Source organism: Micromesistius poutassou (genome assembly GCF_964030765.1).
Source record: "Micromesistius poutassou genome assembly, chromosome: 15".
Taxonomy (NCBI): Eukaryota; Metazoa; Chordata; class Actinopteri; order Gadiformes; family Gadidae; genus Micromesistius; species Micromesistius poutassou.
Window position 1 is genome coordinate 2,621,666 of NC_140285.1, and position 15,723 is coordinate 2,637,388.

The window sequence follows — 15,723 nt, forward strand, 5'->3', positions numbered from 1 at the left end:
AGCAACATTTGTTAGAGTCCACTGGGTAGGCTGGTAGACTGATCTATCCAGCACACATGTAGGTGGACACGCCCACTTCTGACGTCAGAAGAGGCAGATTTTCAAAACAGCTTGTAACGGCTAATCACACCACACCTGGTGGTATAATGTGTCACCTTTAACCAGATGGTTACACTTCTTGGCCAGTCTCCCATGCTTATTGTTCATCAATACTGTTGATAAACGGGCTATATTTGTGTCTCGTTCCAGATACTAAAGTGAATCCATGTAGGCCTAATCATCGATATTGCCATGTATTTAAGTCACGTAGCTGAAACTATTTTCACCAGACCAAAGCACCGTCTTTACAAGCCTCGTCTCCAAACACTCGGTCAAATGTGTTATTTATCATTCAGGAGGCTCCTCTGTGCAAGCGAATAAACTAACTCATTTAAATTCTCATTCTCAGTGTGAGTCTGAGCCACCCAAATATGCCAATCAAAAATGTCGCACATAAATCAAACATGTTTATTCATGACTGACGACAGTGGCTTGTCCCCATGCGATACAGTGATACGACAATATCAAACCTGACAGCAGTTCTACCCGGCGTCAGTTCAGTCTTTGGAGAAAAATCTGATAAAATTTGTTGAATTCTTAAAAAAAAAACCACTACATTTCCCTTGCAATTGTACCTGTAAGACAGAGAAAGAGCGCTTGCTAATCCTATGAGCTGTTCTTGTGTTAGCGGTCACCGCTAACAAAAGCTAACCGGGGGAACGCAACACTCACATCATTCACAAAGTGGACTGATCCAACGACAGGTCGACACAACATTCACATCATACACAAAGTGGTCTGATCCAAGGATAGGTCGACAGGTTCATCGTTCTTTTAAAATGAACCACCCCTCTGACTTTAGATTAAAATCCATGGTATAGTAGCAGCACAATTATCACTTTTTTCTAGATTCATAAAAATAAAATAAAAAGATACAGCACTACAAACCTGTTCATAGGAGACATACAAATCAATGAATCGTATTTACATGCAACAATAATAGACTTAATTTAACTGTTCGTCCCAGATGTACACAGTTTATGTCGGGAGTATGCACTGTCCGTGTGTCTGGTCCATGTTCCTTTATTCAAGAACCTTTTTATAGAATAGACTGTTCCGGAGGCCATGTTTATTTATTCAATATGCCTTCAACTCTGTGGGCCGCAGAATTCACCTCTTCTTCTTCTTCTCCGCTTTCCCATTTTTCTGGTATTCCTGAATCTTCTGATGGAAAATTCCTGGGGTGATAAAACACAAAAACACAGTTTGTCAGTCAACGCATTCCGGGAAACGTTCCCGATCTTCCCAACGTTTGGAAAAGTGACCCACACAGGTGTGTGCTGACGTACCTTGATGTGTCCCGGACTGCCGCTGCTCCACCTCCTGGATGAAGATGTCGAACATCTGGGTCAGCATGAACTTCTTGACAAAGTGCCGGGTGGTGTTGCTCTTGATGGACTTGTAGAAGGCCCTGCTCTGGAACGTCCTGCGCGCCTCTGCCCCGCCACTAGAGGTCAGGTACGAGGCGTAGTGGCCCACCGTCTTCACAAAGAAGCCCAGGAAGGCCTCAGACACCACCCGGTTCCACTCCTCCACGGCTAGCGTTAAGAAATAAAATGCAACATTAACTCACGGTAACAAGGTTTCCAGTGCAGAGCAATCAATAACAAAAAATGAAAACTATAGATATCAGTTTTTCCCCTTCAACAGAGTTCTAGGCCCACTGAATTAGGCCTCTATTACTTTGAATAAGATTCATCTTTATTGATCCCAGATGGGAGATTTGTGTAAAGTTTGCTTTTTTTAAACTAACTTTATAGCTTACATTTTTCCATTCAGAGGCTATCAATTTAGTGTGTGTTTGAAACTGCGTGCGTACTTGCGTGTGTGCGTGTGTGTGTGTGACTGTTTTGCCTGTGTGTCTATGTGTGTGTGCAACTGTGTATGTGTGACCATGTGTGTCTATGTGTGTGTGCAACTGTGTATGTGTGACCATGTGTGTCTATGTGTGTGTGCAACTGTGTATGTGTGACCATGTGTGTCTATGTGTGTGTGCAACTGTGTATGTGTGACCGTGTGTGTCTGCTTGTGTCTATGTGTGTGACTGTGTGAGTGACTGTGTTTGCGTGTGTGTACGTGCATGTGTCTGTGTGTGCCTGCTTGTGTCTATGTGAGTGACTGTGTGTGTGTGTGTGTACGTGCATGTGTCTATGTGTGTGACTGTGTGTGCGCATGTGTCTATGTGTGTGACTGTGTGTGCGCATGTGTCTGTGTGTGTGACTGTGTTTGCGTGTGTGTACGTGCATGTGTCTGTGTGTGCCTGCTTGTGTCTATGTGTGTGACTGTGTGTGTGTACGTGCGTATGTGTCTGTGTGTGCCTGTCAGACTGTGTGCGTGGTTGAGAGCACGTTACTGACTCGCTCTCTCCTTCCTGTTCTCGAGGGCCAGCAGGATCTCGTCGTGCAGCTTTGGAGGCAAGATGGACGCCTCATCGCCGATCTGAAACACACGACAGACCGAGGGACTTCTGAGAATGGACGTTACAAACTGAGACTACTTTATGGGAAGATATTCGAGAATTTCCTCAGAGATTACATTTTGACGTCGTCATCTCAAACTGTAATTTTAAGTATTCAGAGATCACAATCTTGATGTGACTTCCCTAATGACATTCTGGGGTTGCTCAACAGATGGCCATCTTACTGAAGCGATGAACGTCTCTGTCCTGTTCTCAGACAAGTCCACCAGCAGCATCTGTGTGGAGCAGCAGCAGAGTAAGAATGGACAGAATACACAGAGGAGGAGAATAAAACGAATAAAACATTTGTGTGCGCAGTCCTTCTATGAAGATTAAGATTCAGGGTTATTTTTGTTTGGAAGTCTCAATCTTGAGATCCCTGATGGAAAAGAAAAGTAACGCAACTTGTTCTCTCTCACCGATTTAGCTCCTCTGCACCTTTTTTATTGAACACTTTCACTCCGTTCTCAGCCTCACTTATGAGTCGCTTGGGTTCGTCACATCTGCCAAACCAATCACCTCATGCTAAACAAGTCCCTGCAAGAGGTGCATGACTCAGGAGGGCTCCTTCTCCTACGGTAGGAACTCACGTCGCTCTTGTCGTCGATCCAATCCAGCCGCTTCTTCTGCACGCCCAGCAGGTAGGGCGTGGGCGCCATGACAACGTCGATGAGGATGCTGGGCACGATGGAGATCAGGGTGTGCTGCCAGGTGAAGGGGTACAGCAGGGCCGAGACGGCGTGGGCCACCTGGGACAACGTTCTGAAGGAGGACGCACACGCACGCACGCACACAAAAGACTGTATATAAGTATGACAAGTGGAATAAAACATTTAGACAACCAGATCGCTTATAATAAAAAAAAAATAATAATCCAATGAGATAAACGGACGTGGTTTCCTACCCCAGCTCGTCGGCGATGAAGATGATCCTCCTCTCCAGCACGGCGGCGGCGAACACCAGCAGGATCTCTCGGTTGCTCAGACAACCGCACAGCGTGGTGAAGTTCACGTGCTCCAGCCAGGAGTCCAGCGGCCGCGTCAACTGGATGATCTGGAGGGAGGGCGGGAGGGCGGGGGAGGAGACACAGTCCTTATGTCCCCACACGCTTTACATAAAGAGAGCCATCCCTGTCACGAGACCAGAGACATCCCTGTCACAGGAGAGACATCCAGCTAACTACACATCCAGCTAACTAGACACCAGACATCCATGTAACTAGACATCAAGCTAACTAGACATCCAGCTAACAAGACATCCAGCGAACTAGACCCAAGACACCCAGGTAACTAGACATGAAACACAGTTACAGAATGGCTCAAACATACAGTTACCAACAGCTGACCAACATGGCAAGTATTGACCCATCACAACAGAGAAAGCTCTATACTAACCAACGCGGGTTCTAGGATTTCCCACTTTGGGTTAGTATGAATGATTTGAGGGGGGTGCACACTGCACCCACAGTTGTACGTTTTTTTAAGTCGTTCAAAGAAAAGTCGTGTGCTTAAAGCTGAAAGGATGTCAGCTGATTGGCCCTTAGCCGTGTGCTCCTCCTGTTGATTAACGTCAACGCGGAAGGATTAAACACACCAGCCACGTTTTATTGGGTGATTACACCTAAATCAACAGACCACGTCACTACTGTTGTGTCAACAATACATGTAACACACAATCAGGTCCTGTTCGTATCCTCGTGATGACGTCTCACAATCTGGCTGATTTACTGCCCTCGCTCTGCACTACAGCGGGTCGGCCTCTGCTTCCACGTATCAACTCCTATTGTCCTCCTGTACACCTCCTGACCCTCTCTTCCTGGTACTTCCCCTATGACCAACGATCCTCAGATAGGGTGATAATGACAGGGGAAGTCGGCAACAGAACAGTCCTTTCAGATGGGGACAGGCAAATGAGTTGGCAGTAGTACATGGAGTACATTAATACTAAAGCGAAAGTTTCGTGCAAAGAAACAATGCAGAATGCAGAATGCAGAGACTCAATCACAAGCCCTTTAGAAACCACCCGAGTGTGCCCTTGTCTACACTGTTTAAAGGCTTGATAAGAGAGCCGGTTGCTGTTTGAATAGCGATGGCGTGGCGATGTCCGCGCACACGAGGTCTGGTTCTGATTTGACGAGAGGTCTGACTTATTCCAAAACATGTGACTGTTTGGATTTGGGCCTCAAATGACCTTACTATATTGTATTACTACTAACTAAAATGTCCCTTCTTTAAACACTACTTTCCATTTCATTGATGAGTCAGGCCTTTTCCGTCGCTTTGAGTCAACAAGAAAGCCTTTTATTCAAACCATGTCTTCAACCTTGGTCTGCATGACAATGGCAACGGAACGTAGGATTAGGCCATTCTCTGCCTGTCCTTGAGCAAGAGATCTCACGTTACAGAAGAGAAAACCAACAAAAGCTGCCCATCAGGCTGCCTGGCCTGCCATGGCAGTTTGGCTGTGGAGTGCAGCGCGGTGCGTCTACTCTCAGATGTGTCTGAGCATGTCCTCCATTAGCCAAGCCCTCCTCTGAGGTCAGCACGTGACTCACACGCCCATCTCCAACTACAGGATAGACCTGTATTATCGTATTACACTTTAGTACAGTCACTCAGTGAGGCGTTGCTTTGCTCTTCTATAAATATGGCACCCAAGGGGGCGTGTGTGTGTGTGTTGTGGGAAGTGACATCTAGTGATGATAGTGTTTATTTTTTTATCGTTTTTTATTACGCAAAGCGAGAGAGATTCAATCTGATTGAAAATACGTATCACCCATTCCTTGGTGTTTATGAGATGTTGTCTCATAGGGCTGTAATCTGGACATGGTGTTATTGCAGGGAGATAGAGCCAATCACGGGCCTAACATGAAACAGGTCTTAATCGTGTCTGGGTCATGAATGCTCTCCCTCGGTCCTATCGCGTTTGAATGTGACCTTTGACCTTCACTATCACGCACGAACGAACGCACACTTTAATGTTTACAGACAAACATCAAATAGAGGGGTGCGGATCCAGATTGTGTGACAGAGAGTTGGAATCATTAATTATTAACAGATTCTACTCATTCTCCTCAGCTAGTTTGTTTTTTGGTTTCTCAAGCATCTTTGCAATGACAAAACAATGACCCTTTCTCTGGTTCAGCTCCTTCAGAGCTGGATTGGAAAAGTCTAGGCTGAGTCGAGTCAATTATATCAGTATAGCCCTGGAACACAGTTACAATCTCAAAGGGCTTTACAGGCCTTTACAGGCCATATATGTCATTATGTCAACGCCCTAACAACCCCCTAGCCCTGAGGTTCTTAGTTCGATCCCCAAGCTCTGGCCAAGACGCTGGCCAAGACGCCACACACAGCCAAAACCCAATAACAATAAAAAAATACTATACATTCGGACAACCAGGGATTTAGAATACAAAACAACAGACATCATTCAAGCATCAACTGTAGCAGGAGTGTGAGTCTGTGAAAACGTCCCCACGACCAGAGCACTTAAAACGTGTGAGTAGTGAGTGCGAGAGTTCAGGTTGGGAGCCTCACCTCCGTGCCCGACTCTGGGATGTGGCTCTTGATCTCCACGCTGTGTCCGGGCGCAGGGAACGGGGACTCGCGCAGCTTCTGCATGAAGGGGTAGATCATGGCCATGGACTTCTGCCGGCGCTTCTCAACCTCGTCAAAGATCTGCAGCCGGGGCGAGAGCGAAGGTTCCGCCGCGGTTAGGGTTCAGAGCTTTAGAAGCTGGCTTGGTCTTTTTTGCAGGGTTCTCAAGTATTCTTAAAAAGGATTTTTTGGAACTGTTGTGGTCCAAGTAGAGGGATTTATCTTTGTACCCGTGTGAGCATACGTACACATTTGAAAAATAAAATACATGAAAAAGTATAGTAACAAATACTATACTGTCTATTTGTTGTGTGTACTTCAATAAATACAACACATCACATGAAGTGTTCTCAATAGCTTGAATGTGACACGGCTCTCTGGAATGTTTTGTGACAATGTAAAAACCGCCTTCGAAGTGTATTTTGTTTGCCATATTGTGATACAGATCCAGTAAAACTGGGTTTCAGGGCAGGCAGAATGGAGCAGGGAGCTGTTTTGATCGTCGAGTTGCAGGACAGACGATTTTACGAGTGTAACACTCTGTGACACATGCCTAGAACATATTTAGGGCACATCCGTTTCGCATTATTTATGAAATAGCTGTATAAGTGGGGAACAGAGCGAACAATGTAGAAAAGTGATCATAGGTTACACATTGTTTTCATGGATGGTGTCACTTTGTTGACGGTACCTTGGAGAAGAGACCAAAACAGGCCAGTTTGCTGATGATGCAGTAAGCCTCTGGCGGGCACGCTTTGTTACCCTTGGGCTGAAATACAGACATAAAAAGGAAAGGTAGTCAATGATCTACAACGTATACTGTATACCCAATGACCCTCTAGCGTGGTATACATGTCCTGTGGTAAAACATGCTCACCAATAACCTCCTACAGTATCCGTTCTTTCTGCTGCCGTCCACCTCGGTCAGAACGAAAGAGAACGTCTCGCTGCAAACGAGCACAACAAGGCAACATCACAGGGGGGTTTAGTTTGAAAGGCACAGATTGTTCCACCATGAAGCACGTTCGCGCGACCACAGGTACGCTCAGCAGGATGCGAGAGAGTGCAGAGGGTGAGAAACCAAGAAGCCAGTGCATGCAGCAATAACCGAACGAGGCGGAGGAATCTTGTTGCTGTGCGAGTCAGGGCCCACCTCTGGTATTCCGTCATGGGGGCCCAGTCTATACCCTCAGGGAAGCAGAACAGAGTGATGGCTTTCAGTATCTTCTCCTCCTCTTCCTTCTGAGACCGCGCCATCCCGTCCCTCTGGAGGAAGAGAGGACAGACACACATTCACTGTTATGAGGATTGTTATTAACGATGGATTCATAACATGACTCCTCGGGGAAGCCAGCACCGAGCCTGGGAAAGAAACCAACAACTGAAAGTGTGGGGAGTTACTTCTTGTTTTCCGTTTCGTCCGGCGAATGTAATGAGGGTATTTCTACATTGGTATTCACCCTCCTACCCCATCTACCCCCCCTCCTTCCCCGTCTCCCCACCCTCCCCTCTACTGTCCGTCTCCCCCTCCTGCCCTGCCTCCCCCCCTCTCCCCCCCCCCCCTCCTGCTGCTCTCTCCTGCCCCATCTCCCCCCTCCTGCCCCCACCGCTCCCTCGTCGTTGTCTCCCCTCTCCTGTCCCGTCCCGTCCCGTCTTCCCCTCTCCTACCCCCCGTCTCCCCCCTAGTCTCCCCCCCTCTCCCCCTCCTGCCCTCTACTACCCAGTCTCCCCCATGCCCCCCCACCGTCTCCCCCTCCCCTCTCCTCTCTCACCTTGGGGAACTGGTAGGTGATTTGGGGCTCGTAGCTGTCGCCGCTGGTCACCAGGCTGACCACCACCAGGTACTCGAAGAAGTACTGGCCCCGGATGACGCGCGGCTCCCGCTCCATGGGCGCCGCGGGGCCCGCCTCCACCGGGGACTCGGGCACGTCTTTTAACCCTGGAGGAGGAGGAGGAGGAGGAGGAGTAGTCAGTCAGTCAGTCAGTCAGTCAAGCATGAGCCCAACTTTTACCTTTTGACACACACACACACACAAAAGAATGGTAACTTCCTCTTCCTCTGAACTTGTTTTTAAATGTGGTAAACTCGTCAATGCCTGCAGGTTTCAACATTTTAACCAACAAGACCGACATGTTTCCGCTCTGCACCCGTCGGTGGTACTGCAATGAGACCGGCTGGTAATGCAAAGCATGGTTTGCCTCTGTTGCATTATCCAAATCCTGAATGATCAAATGGCAGCCAAGACATATAAGGCTGCCATTATGTCGGCCCATTTCGGCAGCCATCGCCCTCCGAACCGTTCCTGGAAGGAGGGATCCCTCTTCTGTGTTACTTCTCCAGGTGTGTCTTCTCTGGGTTTTGGAGAGCTGAGGTGTTAAGGGAATGTAAGGTAATGTGGATTGGTGAAGCTGTTTGACTTTGCATGGTCTCTGTTCAGTGTCAAAGTGTGATGACCTTCAAGATGAGAATATACAAAACGAGAAAATATACACAAAAGGTGTTGGATATTACAAGATAATTGCGTACCCCAGCAGTACATCCGTGTAACACCAGTCCACTAGACCCCTGTTCTAGGGGTTAGGGTGTTTCTGCACACAGTCCACCTGATAAAAGCGTCAACCCTAACCCTAACCCTGCTAAATGGCTAACTAGTAAATAGTCAAATCCACATATAGCACAGCGCATAGACCGATACGATGATATGTGCCATGCTCAATTACTTGTGCATTTCTTCAATACAGTGTACCCTGTGTGACTGACGCAGTTCACACAGTCGGCCGACTGTTTGGGGTGGAAAAATAAATAGATAATAGATCCAGCAATATCCCGAGTGTGGCGCATAAGTAGCTCAATTTTAACAGAAGGGTTTTCTCCAAACCACGCTTGGAAGACCAAGCAGACGATGCTGAAGCTCCTGACCCACAAGCTCAAGATCCAAACCCTGAACGAGACGGATATCGGGGACGCCGAGGGAAATAGTCCGTGCCTTAAAGTCAAGGAAAGTGGCGACCACGGTGACGTCTGAGGAGAACTCTGTCCCACTCTGTCACTTGTAGCACCGCTGCTCGCACAGCTGTAGCACGACACACACAGAGCAGCATGGGGCGTCCAGGCGCTGGTCAGAAACGGGAAGGAAGGAGGAACCGAGGCAGCAGACTACCTCTAATCCACAAGCCCAGGAACACCAGGAGGAACCACCCGGTAGCTCCACTAAAATGGATCCTGGACCCCCCTGCCAAGAAGAGGAAGCCATGTGGGCTAGGAGACGTGCTTGGTCAGACTCACGGTGAAACCTTACCTGCACAAAGCTGAGGAGGAGAAGGAGACTATGGCAGGAGGTCACACCACTGGTGCTCACAGAAGACCCACTAAGCTGGTGGAGAGCACAGATATCGCCAAGCTGGCGAAAAGAGACCTTTTGTACCCGTGGTACTAGCGTGTCAGCAGAAAGAGTCTTCTCGACGGCTGGAGACATCGTCAACGCACAAAGAGGAGCACTCACGAGCATGTTGATCAGCTCTTGATCAGATCAGTCAATCTGTGGTTATATCAATACAAACTTTTTTTTTTAATCGCAGTATCGTGATATATCGTTTGGCGAGACCTCCGGTAAGTCCCAACCCTACTGACTGTCATGAGAAAAGTATGCTATTACCATGTTTTAAATCATTATTTAATAAATTGAAACGGGTTTTCCCCATAATCCCATATTGGTAAAGATATGGAGGGGTTCAGGCCAGGGATGACAACAGCGGACACAAAATGGGAAGAGAAACCAGCAGAAGGAGCAGTAGAAACTGGTAAAGAGCCATTTTAACCACATACATTCAACCAGCCTTTACTCTTGCTGTTCTTGGTATGACTGCATATTGGTATTCAAACGCCTGCCAAACAATGGAATGAGGCCATTAAAGTAATGAGTACTGAGATTACTCCTCTCTTCCTCTTTTTATTGATTATTATTAGTTATTTTGGACTACTTAGGCTTGTAGACCAGTGAAACTGAAAGTGATGATCCTTCCTCACCACGTTGCAATATATGTTGTTGTCTTTATCCATCAGTACTTAGATCTTTGTATCATAATTATAGTATTTTAAAGCACTTTGAAAATGAGCTTAAAAGTGCTATACATAATTAATGTAATAATATTGGAAGACGTGCTAAAAAGTGCTATATATATATAATTATTTCAATAATAATACATTAGTATTATTACAATTAATATCATTAATGTTATTATTGACATCATCATAGTTAATTTGTGAAAGAGGAAGCTCTACCTCCATGTGAAGGCTAATCGCTTCATAGCACACAGGTGTAAGGGCCAGCGACTGGCTAGCCACTGGCTAGCGACCGGCCAGCCACGGGCTAGCGACTGGCCAGCGACTGGCTAGCGACTGGCTAGCCACTGGCTAGCGACTGGCTAGCCACTGGCTAGCCACTTGCTAGCGACCGGCCAGCCACGGGCTAGCCACTGGCTAGCGACAGGCTAGCGGCTGGCTAGCGTCAGGCTAGCGGCTGGCCAGCGTCAGGCTAGCGGCTGGCTAGCGACTGACCAGAGACAGGCTAGCGTCAGGCTAGCGTCAGGCTAGCGTCAGGCTAGCGGCTGGCCAGCGTCAGGCTAGCGACTGGCTAGCGACTGGGTAGCTGTGGTGTTACTCACGGTCTTTCTTGCCGCGCCGGAAGGAGGACCACAGAGTGCTGAGTCTCTTTATGCCGCTTCTCGCTCCCGCGGGTTCCTCGTGGGATGAATGGCTTCCTGGAGGCAGAACAACAGGACGTCTAGCTCTGGAGTTCACTCATCTTATATTTAAACTTCCCCGATGAGGAAGTGATGAATTAATCAACATACCATTTTCATTATGAGATTATTCTTTGATTAATATTAGTTTCATATCCTTTCACATTTTCCAATATCTCTGAATGGGTGATTAATACTGACTTTCACCCCCCCTCCACCTTGATACATTTCTGTCTTCAGGATCTTTCTCTGAACTTTACCAGGACACACCAAACCTTGACCTAAAATCAAACAATCTCTGACCTAAAAATGAAGGTTTAACTCAACCAGCCAAAAACGTTACACCTAAAAATAACCCTCCCGCAAATATTTACATATAATCCAGTTGGTCAACAATGGAAGCGATAGTGGCCCAAGACTAGAAATACACAATATATGTACAGTGTAAATTTCACTGTCAAAGCCTTCTTTTAACTGTTGGGCTGTTTTAAATGTGAAACGTAACACGCTTCATAGCAACCCTCTCATAGCAACCCGCTCTGTCGCAAACGCTGCCAGAAACCTTTCCTTCTGCGTAAACAACAGTAAACAGAGCGAACACTGAACCAAAACATTACCCAAATCCAACTTGTTCAAACCAAAACACAGATGACGACTTTGCAGCACTTTTTTACCACCTGTAAACCCCCCTAACACCTGTATTATAACCGTCTTGTTAGGGAGTGCAAATGTCATTTGTGTGGAGATAATAATAATGCTAAATAGTGGCAATGGGGGTGCACCAATACCATGACACTGCACCTGGCTTGTGGAAACTTTTAACATAGACCTCCGGTCACAATGAGTTTGGTTGGGTGTGGCATTATCTTGGCCTGAGGTTAAAGTGTATAGATAGCTGATAGATAACATTCATCGGCGCACAGCTGGGTTTACAGGAATTGAAACGACTTTCTTCAACGCCACTCATCCACGTTCACTTTCTGAACTGGCCAGGTTTATTGTATACTGAGGGCCAGGACAGTCTCGAGGTCAGAGTGTTTGGCTCCCAGCTAAAAGGGTTCAGAGTTTGAAACCTAATGTCTGCAGTCTGTCTGTAGGTGCCCTTGAGCAGGTTCATGCCCTGACTCCACATGGCTCCTAAGATCCTTAATGAACTGTACCTGGGAAGGTTCTTCCCTGCAGTCTACTAAACGACATCACAGTGAGGTCTACTTACCGTCCACGGAATCCATCAGCTGCATGTTGGGCTGCACACCTGGAAACAACACAGCAGGGTTCAGGGGAGTTGGCAGCAGTCTGTACGCTATTTGATATGAATATATGATGCAAGGCTTTAAAGTATACATCACAAATGTATCATCATTCATCATATAATCATCTCATTGTGCACCATGTGTGCGGTCGTGTACACCAGTGCGGCTCATTCACCCAAAGTTTTTACAGAGAAAGGAAAAGGAAAATATAAGAATTGTTTTACAGTCCAGTTCCAGGATCCGTCTATACGGTTATACCTCCTCTCTTCTCTCCAAAGAAGAAGAAGTGCCAGGCCTGTTCAAGGTCCCGGCGGAGGCCACAACACAACCTGACTCCCAACAAAAGGTCTGAGGTTTGATTCCAAATTTACGCAACCAGATGCCTTTGAGGTCACTAGATGGATCAACAGATCTTGACTACTCATTGTGCTGCCTGGATTTACATCCTGGTGCTGAATTGCGACATGAAGATTCCTGAAGTCAGAACCACTAAACCAAAACATGACGGGGAGAATATTAACATCCACAGCTGTTCCCCATTCCTTCTCCTGTCTGGGTTCATCGATACCTTTCCATCTCTCAGACGTGATGAAAGACGTCGTTCACTCAATAGGAAGTAGGAGCAATACATAAGATAAGAACTATCCTGGGGGGGGGAAAATCAACGATCAGAGAATACTGCTGTGAGAACGTTGTAAGGGGATGTCTTAAACTCCTCCCCTTTCATTAAAAACAATACGCTGTGGACTAGTCAAGTCATAAACAGAAAATTCACGGTAGGCCTATTTGTTTTTTTTTGGCGTGACATTTGTTGCGTGTGCGTGACAGCGTGAGATTGATGCTGAACGCGTGAGCGTCACGGCAGATGCGTGAGAGTTGGCAACCCTGCGCATCCTCAGACCTCCTCCGGGGAGGGGGGCTTTACAGGCTGAAAATACACATCTGCAAGAACTTTGTGATGCTACCGAGTGAGTCACCCTGGACCAGAATCCACGAGCAGCCGTTCACAACACAAGAACCCTGTTTACTTTGTTCTCATGAGGGGGGGGGGGGGGGGTCCAGCCACAAGTCCAGCCAGTCGACTTGTGCGTGTTCTCTTCTAAACCTAGAGAAACCAATATTCACACAAAACATACCCCGATAGATTACCTTCCCCGAAAATATAGATCGGATAGTATACTAGCTAAATGTTTCATGAATCGTGGTTGGCTCATTTCAATATTTATCAAGGTAAGGCTGTAAACACATTGCTCTCGTGCTTGCCTCACTAGGATCCATAGTGAACGCAGCTCTCCCCGAGGCTATAAAACATGTTACAACATCTCTGGCAGCGGTGTGTCCTAAAATCTCTGGCAGCAGCCTCACCGTTTCTCCCTGCCTTCTGGAAACGTAGGTTTCTGAATTAAATAGCGCTTTATACGTGGTTCGGTTCGGTGGCAGAAGGAACAGGGTTTTGTTCGACCGTTGATGTTTTAAGAAGGCCTGTTGCTTTGTGACAGTGGAGCAAAGAAAGGTTGGGGTTTTCCTCCGATGTGTATTAAGCTGCAACATTCCACGGTCCAGTGAGGCATAATGTGGCCTAGATACTAGAGACGGTCGGCTGCTCAGCGCTCCATGAAGAAATACCAGAAATGGCCTACAACCAGACACGTCTCTCTTAAATAAACTATTTTTTAATAAACTGGCTTTTAATCGATGCTGGTGTCTTCCTGTTTATTTAATCAGTGGTTTTCTTCTGTTTTTCTACATTGTAAAGCACTTAGTAAACCTCGTTTTGAAAAGGGTTATTTTTTACTTACATGCATACATTCCCAACTAAAAAGCAATTGAAGGAATCTAAAAAACAAAAAAAGGGCGAGCCAACACACTAATACATCATTCTGAGGGGTGTCCACCGTGTCAACAGTGGGTGCACCAGGGGCCGCCTCACGTGGGCCACTATTGATTGTGAACGTTGACCTCCCTGACAAACCTGTGCGTCACACAGATACAAAAATACACAAAAAGTGAGCGATCCCCCCCAAAAAAAGTTTTAGTTCACGGTCACGGAAAACAGGTTATACGTTTCATGTTTATGCTCGGCGTGTGTGGAAGCGGTAGTCAACTTGTCCGCGCTGCACTTGTCCCAAGATTGCCTACTCAAGCAAAATAGGCGATAGTGCAGAATAACATTTTAAAAACTTTGTAACCCACTAGAGTCCGTTCACCATACAACCTCGAAGATGGCTCGAACAAGAACAAAAACATAGATCTAAAAGTATAATGGTAGGCTTTTGGGTTTATTCCTATACTCACTCAATCGGCTCTTAGGATCAGTCGTGTGTTCTTTCGGGACTCTCCGCTTCACATCTGCACTCATTTTCACCCTCCACAACTTTCGTTTTCCGAACGCAATGTCTCGTAGAAAGCCGACCAGTCTCCCATCAGATTGGACTTATTTTAAAGACAGAAGCCCGGGCGTCCTTCCACAGTGTTAGAAACGTGAATCCCATAACAACTCGATCACATTAGAGGGAAAACGCGGCTCTGGCTTTCACTCCGCGAAGCACGACGCTCGCTCACCGGTGGAGTAGGTTAGGGACCGTCTAAAAAAAGTAGACTGCGAGTACCACGCTGGTATAGGATAGGGATAGATGTACCGGTAGTTCAAATTAAAGTGTAACTTTATTTCACTCAAATTAAATATGATACATTGATATAATCAAACAGCATCTATTATGAGCAATGACTCCTCTAGTCATTGTATATATTTTAAATAATTAGGGCCTATATCTAGCATGTGTTTTTTCTTAACTCTGCGGCTATCAGCCTCATCCTTTTTTTTTCTCGCCCGTATGTGAATGATTTAGAATACAAAGTTCAGACTAGTCATTAGATCTCTTGTCGCGTTGTTGTTGTTGTGGTTGTTGTTCTTTGTGTTTTTTGTTTTTTTTTAACACAATGGATATTTTATCAGATAAGGCTCATATCCGGTAATCCATTGTTATCCCTATCTAAGGGTAAATTCTCATCTCACTCAGTAGGAAATGTTTGTAATCCTATTTTTTTTGCGGGAAACGACATCGAGGTGCAAAGTACAAAAATCATTTGTTTATTTGAGTAAACATCAGAGCGTATTACGCTGTTTTGTCTCTCATTTCTAATAAAGTCACCTCGAACCTCGATGTGTTTCACACATCCATGGGTTCAGGTCCATCAAATGAAGGTGTTGTTGATAAAATGCTTCCACCAAGCATGTCGCGTCTATTTGTATAAGGCTAATTATTAACTTAGAAAGCGTGTAACGAGACAACGAGACGATCTAGTTGTGGGCCAGCAGAGGCAGAATTTTATTTTTATTTATAACCTTATGGGCTACATACGTCTAGTCTTCACCTAGACAACACGGGACCAAACATCTTGATACCTCATAAATAACAGTTTTGCGTAAGCAGTAAATTGTAAATTGCGTTCCTCTCACTAGCCTTGTTTGAGCTGCAGGTAATTTAAGTGATGCCCAGAGCGGCAGCAGCAGCCGTGGTATGTCTAACAGGAGTAGGCCTAATGTCTGTTATTAATGTGTCTGTGTTCT

At 46.2% G+C, this 15,723-nt stretch overlaps 1 protein-coding gene across 1 annotated transcript; it reads right to left on the reverse strand.

Annotated features, from left to right (window-relative positions):
* Positions 1–195: 195 nt before the first annotated feature.
* On the reverse strand, positions 196–14,702 carry dennd2da (DENN/MADD domain containing 2Da). The gene is made up of 14 exons (XM_084479897.1): positions 14,448–14,702; positions 12,116–12,154; positions 10,822–10,917; positions 7,929–8,095; positions 7,310–7,422; positions 7,034–7,103; positions 6,848–6,925; positions 6,097–6,237; positions 3,462–3,610; positions 3,148–3,319; positions 2,743–2,793; positions 2,457–2,538; positions 1,389–1,637; positions 196–1,277 (listed from the first exon to the last, which is right to left on the reverse strand). The coding sequence occupies exons 1-14, from the start codon at positions 14,509–14,511 to the stop codon at positions 1,210–1,212; spliced, it is 1,539 nt and encodes a 512-aa protein (XP_084336023.1). The 5' UTR covers positions 14,512–14,702; the 3' UTR covers positions 196–1,209.
* Between the last annotated feature and the right edge of the window lie 1,021 nt (positions 14,703–15,723).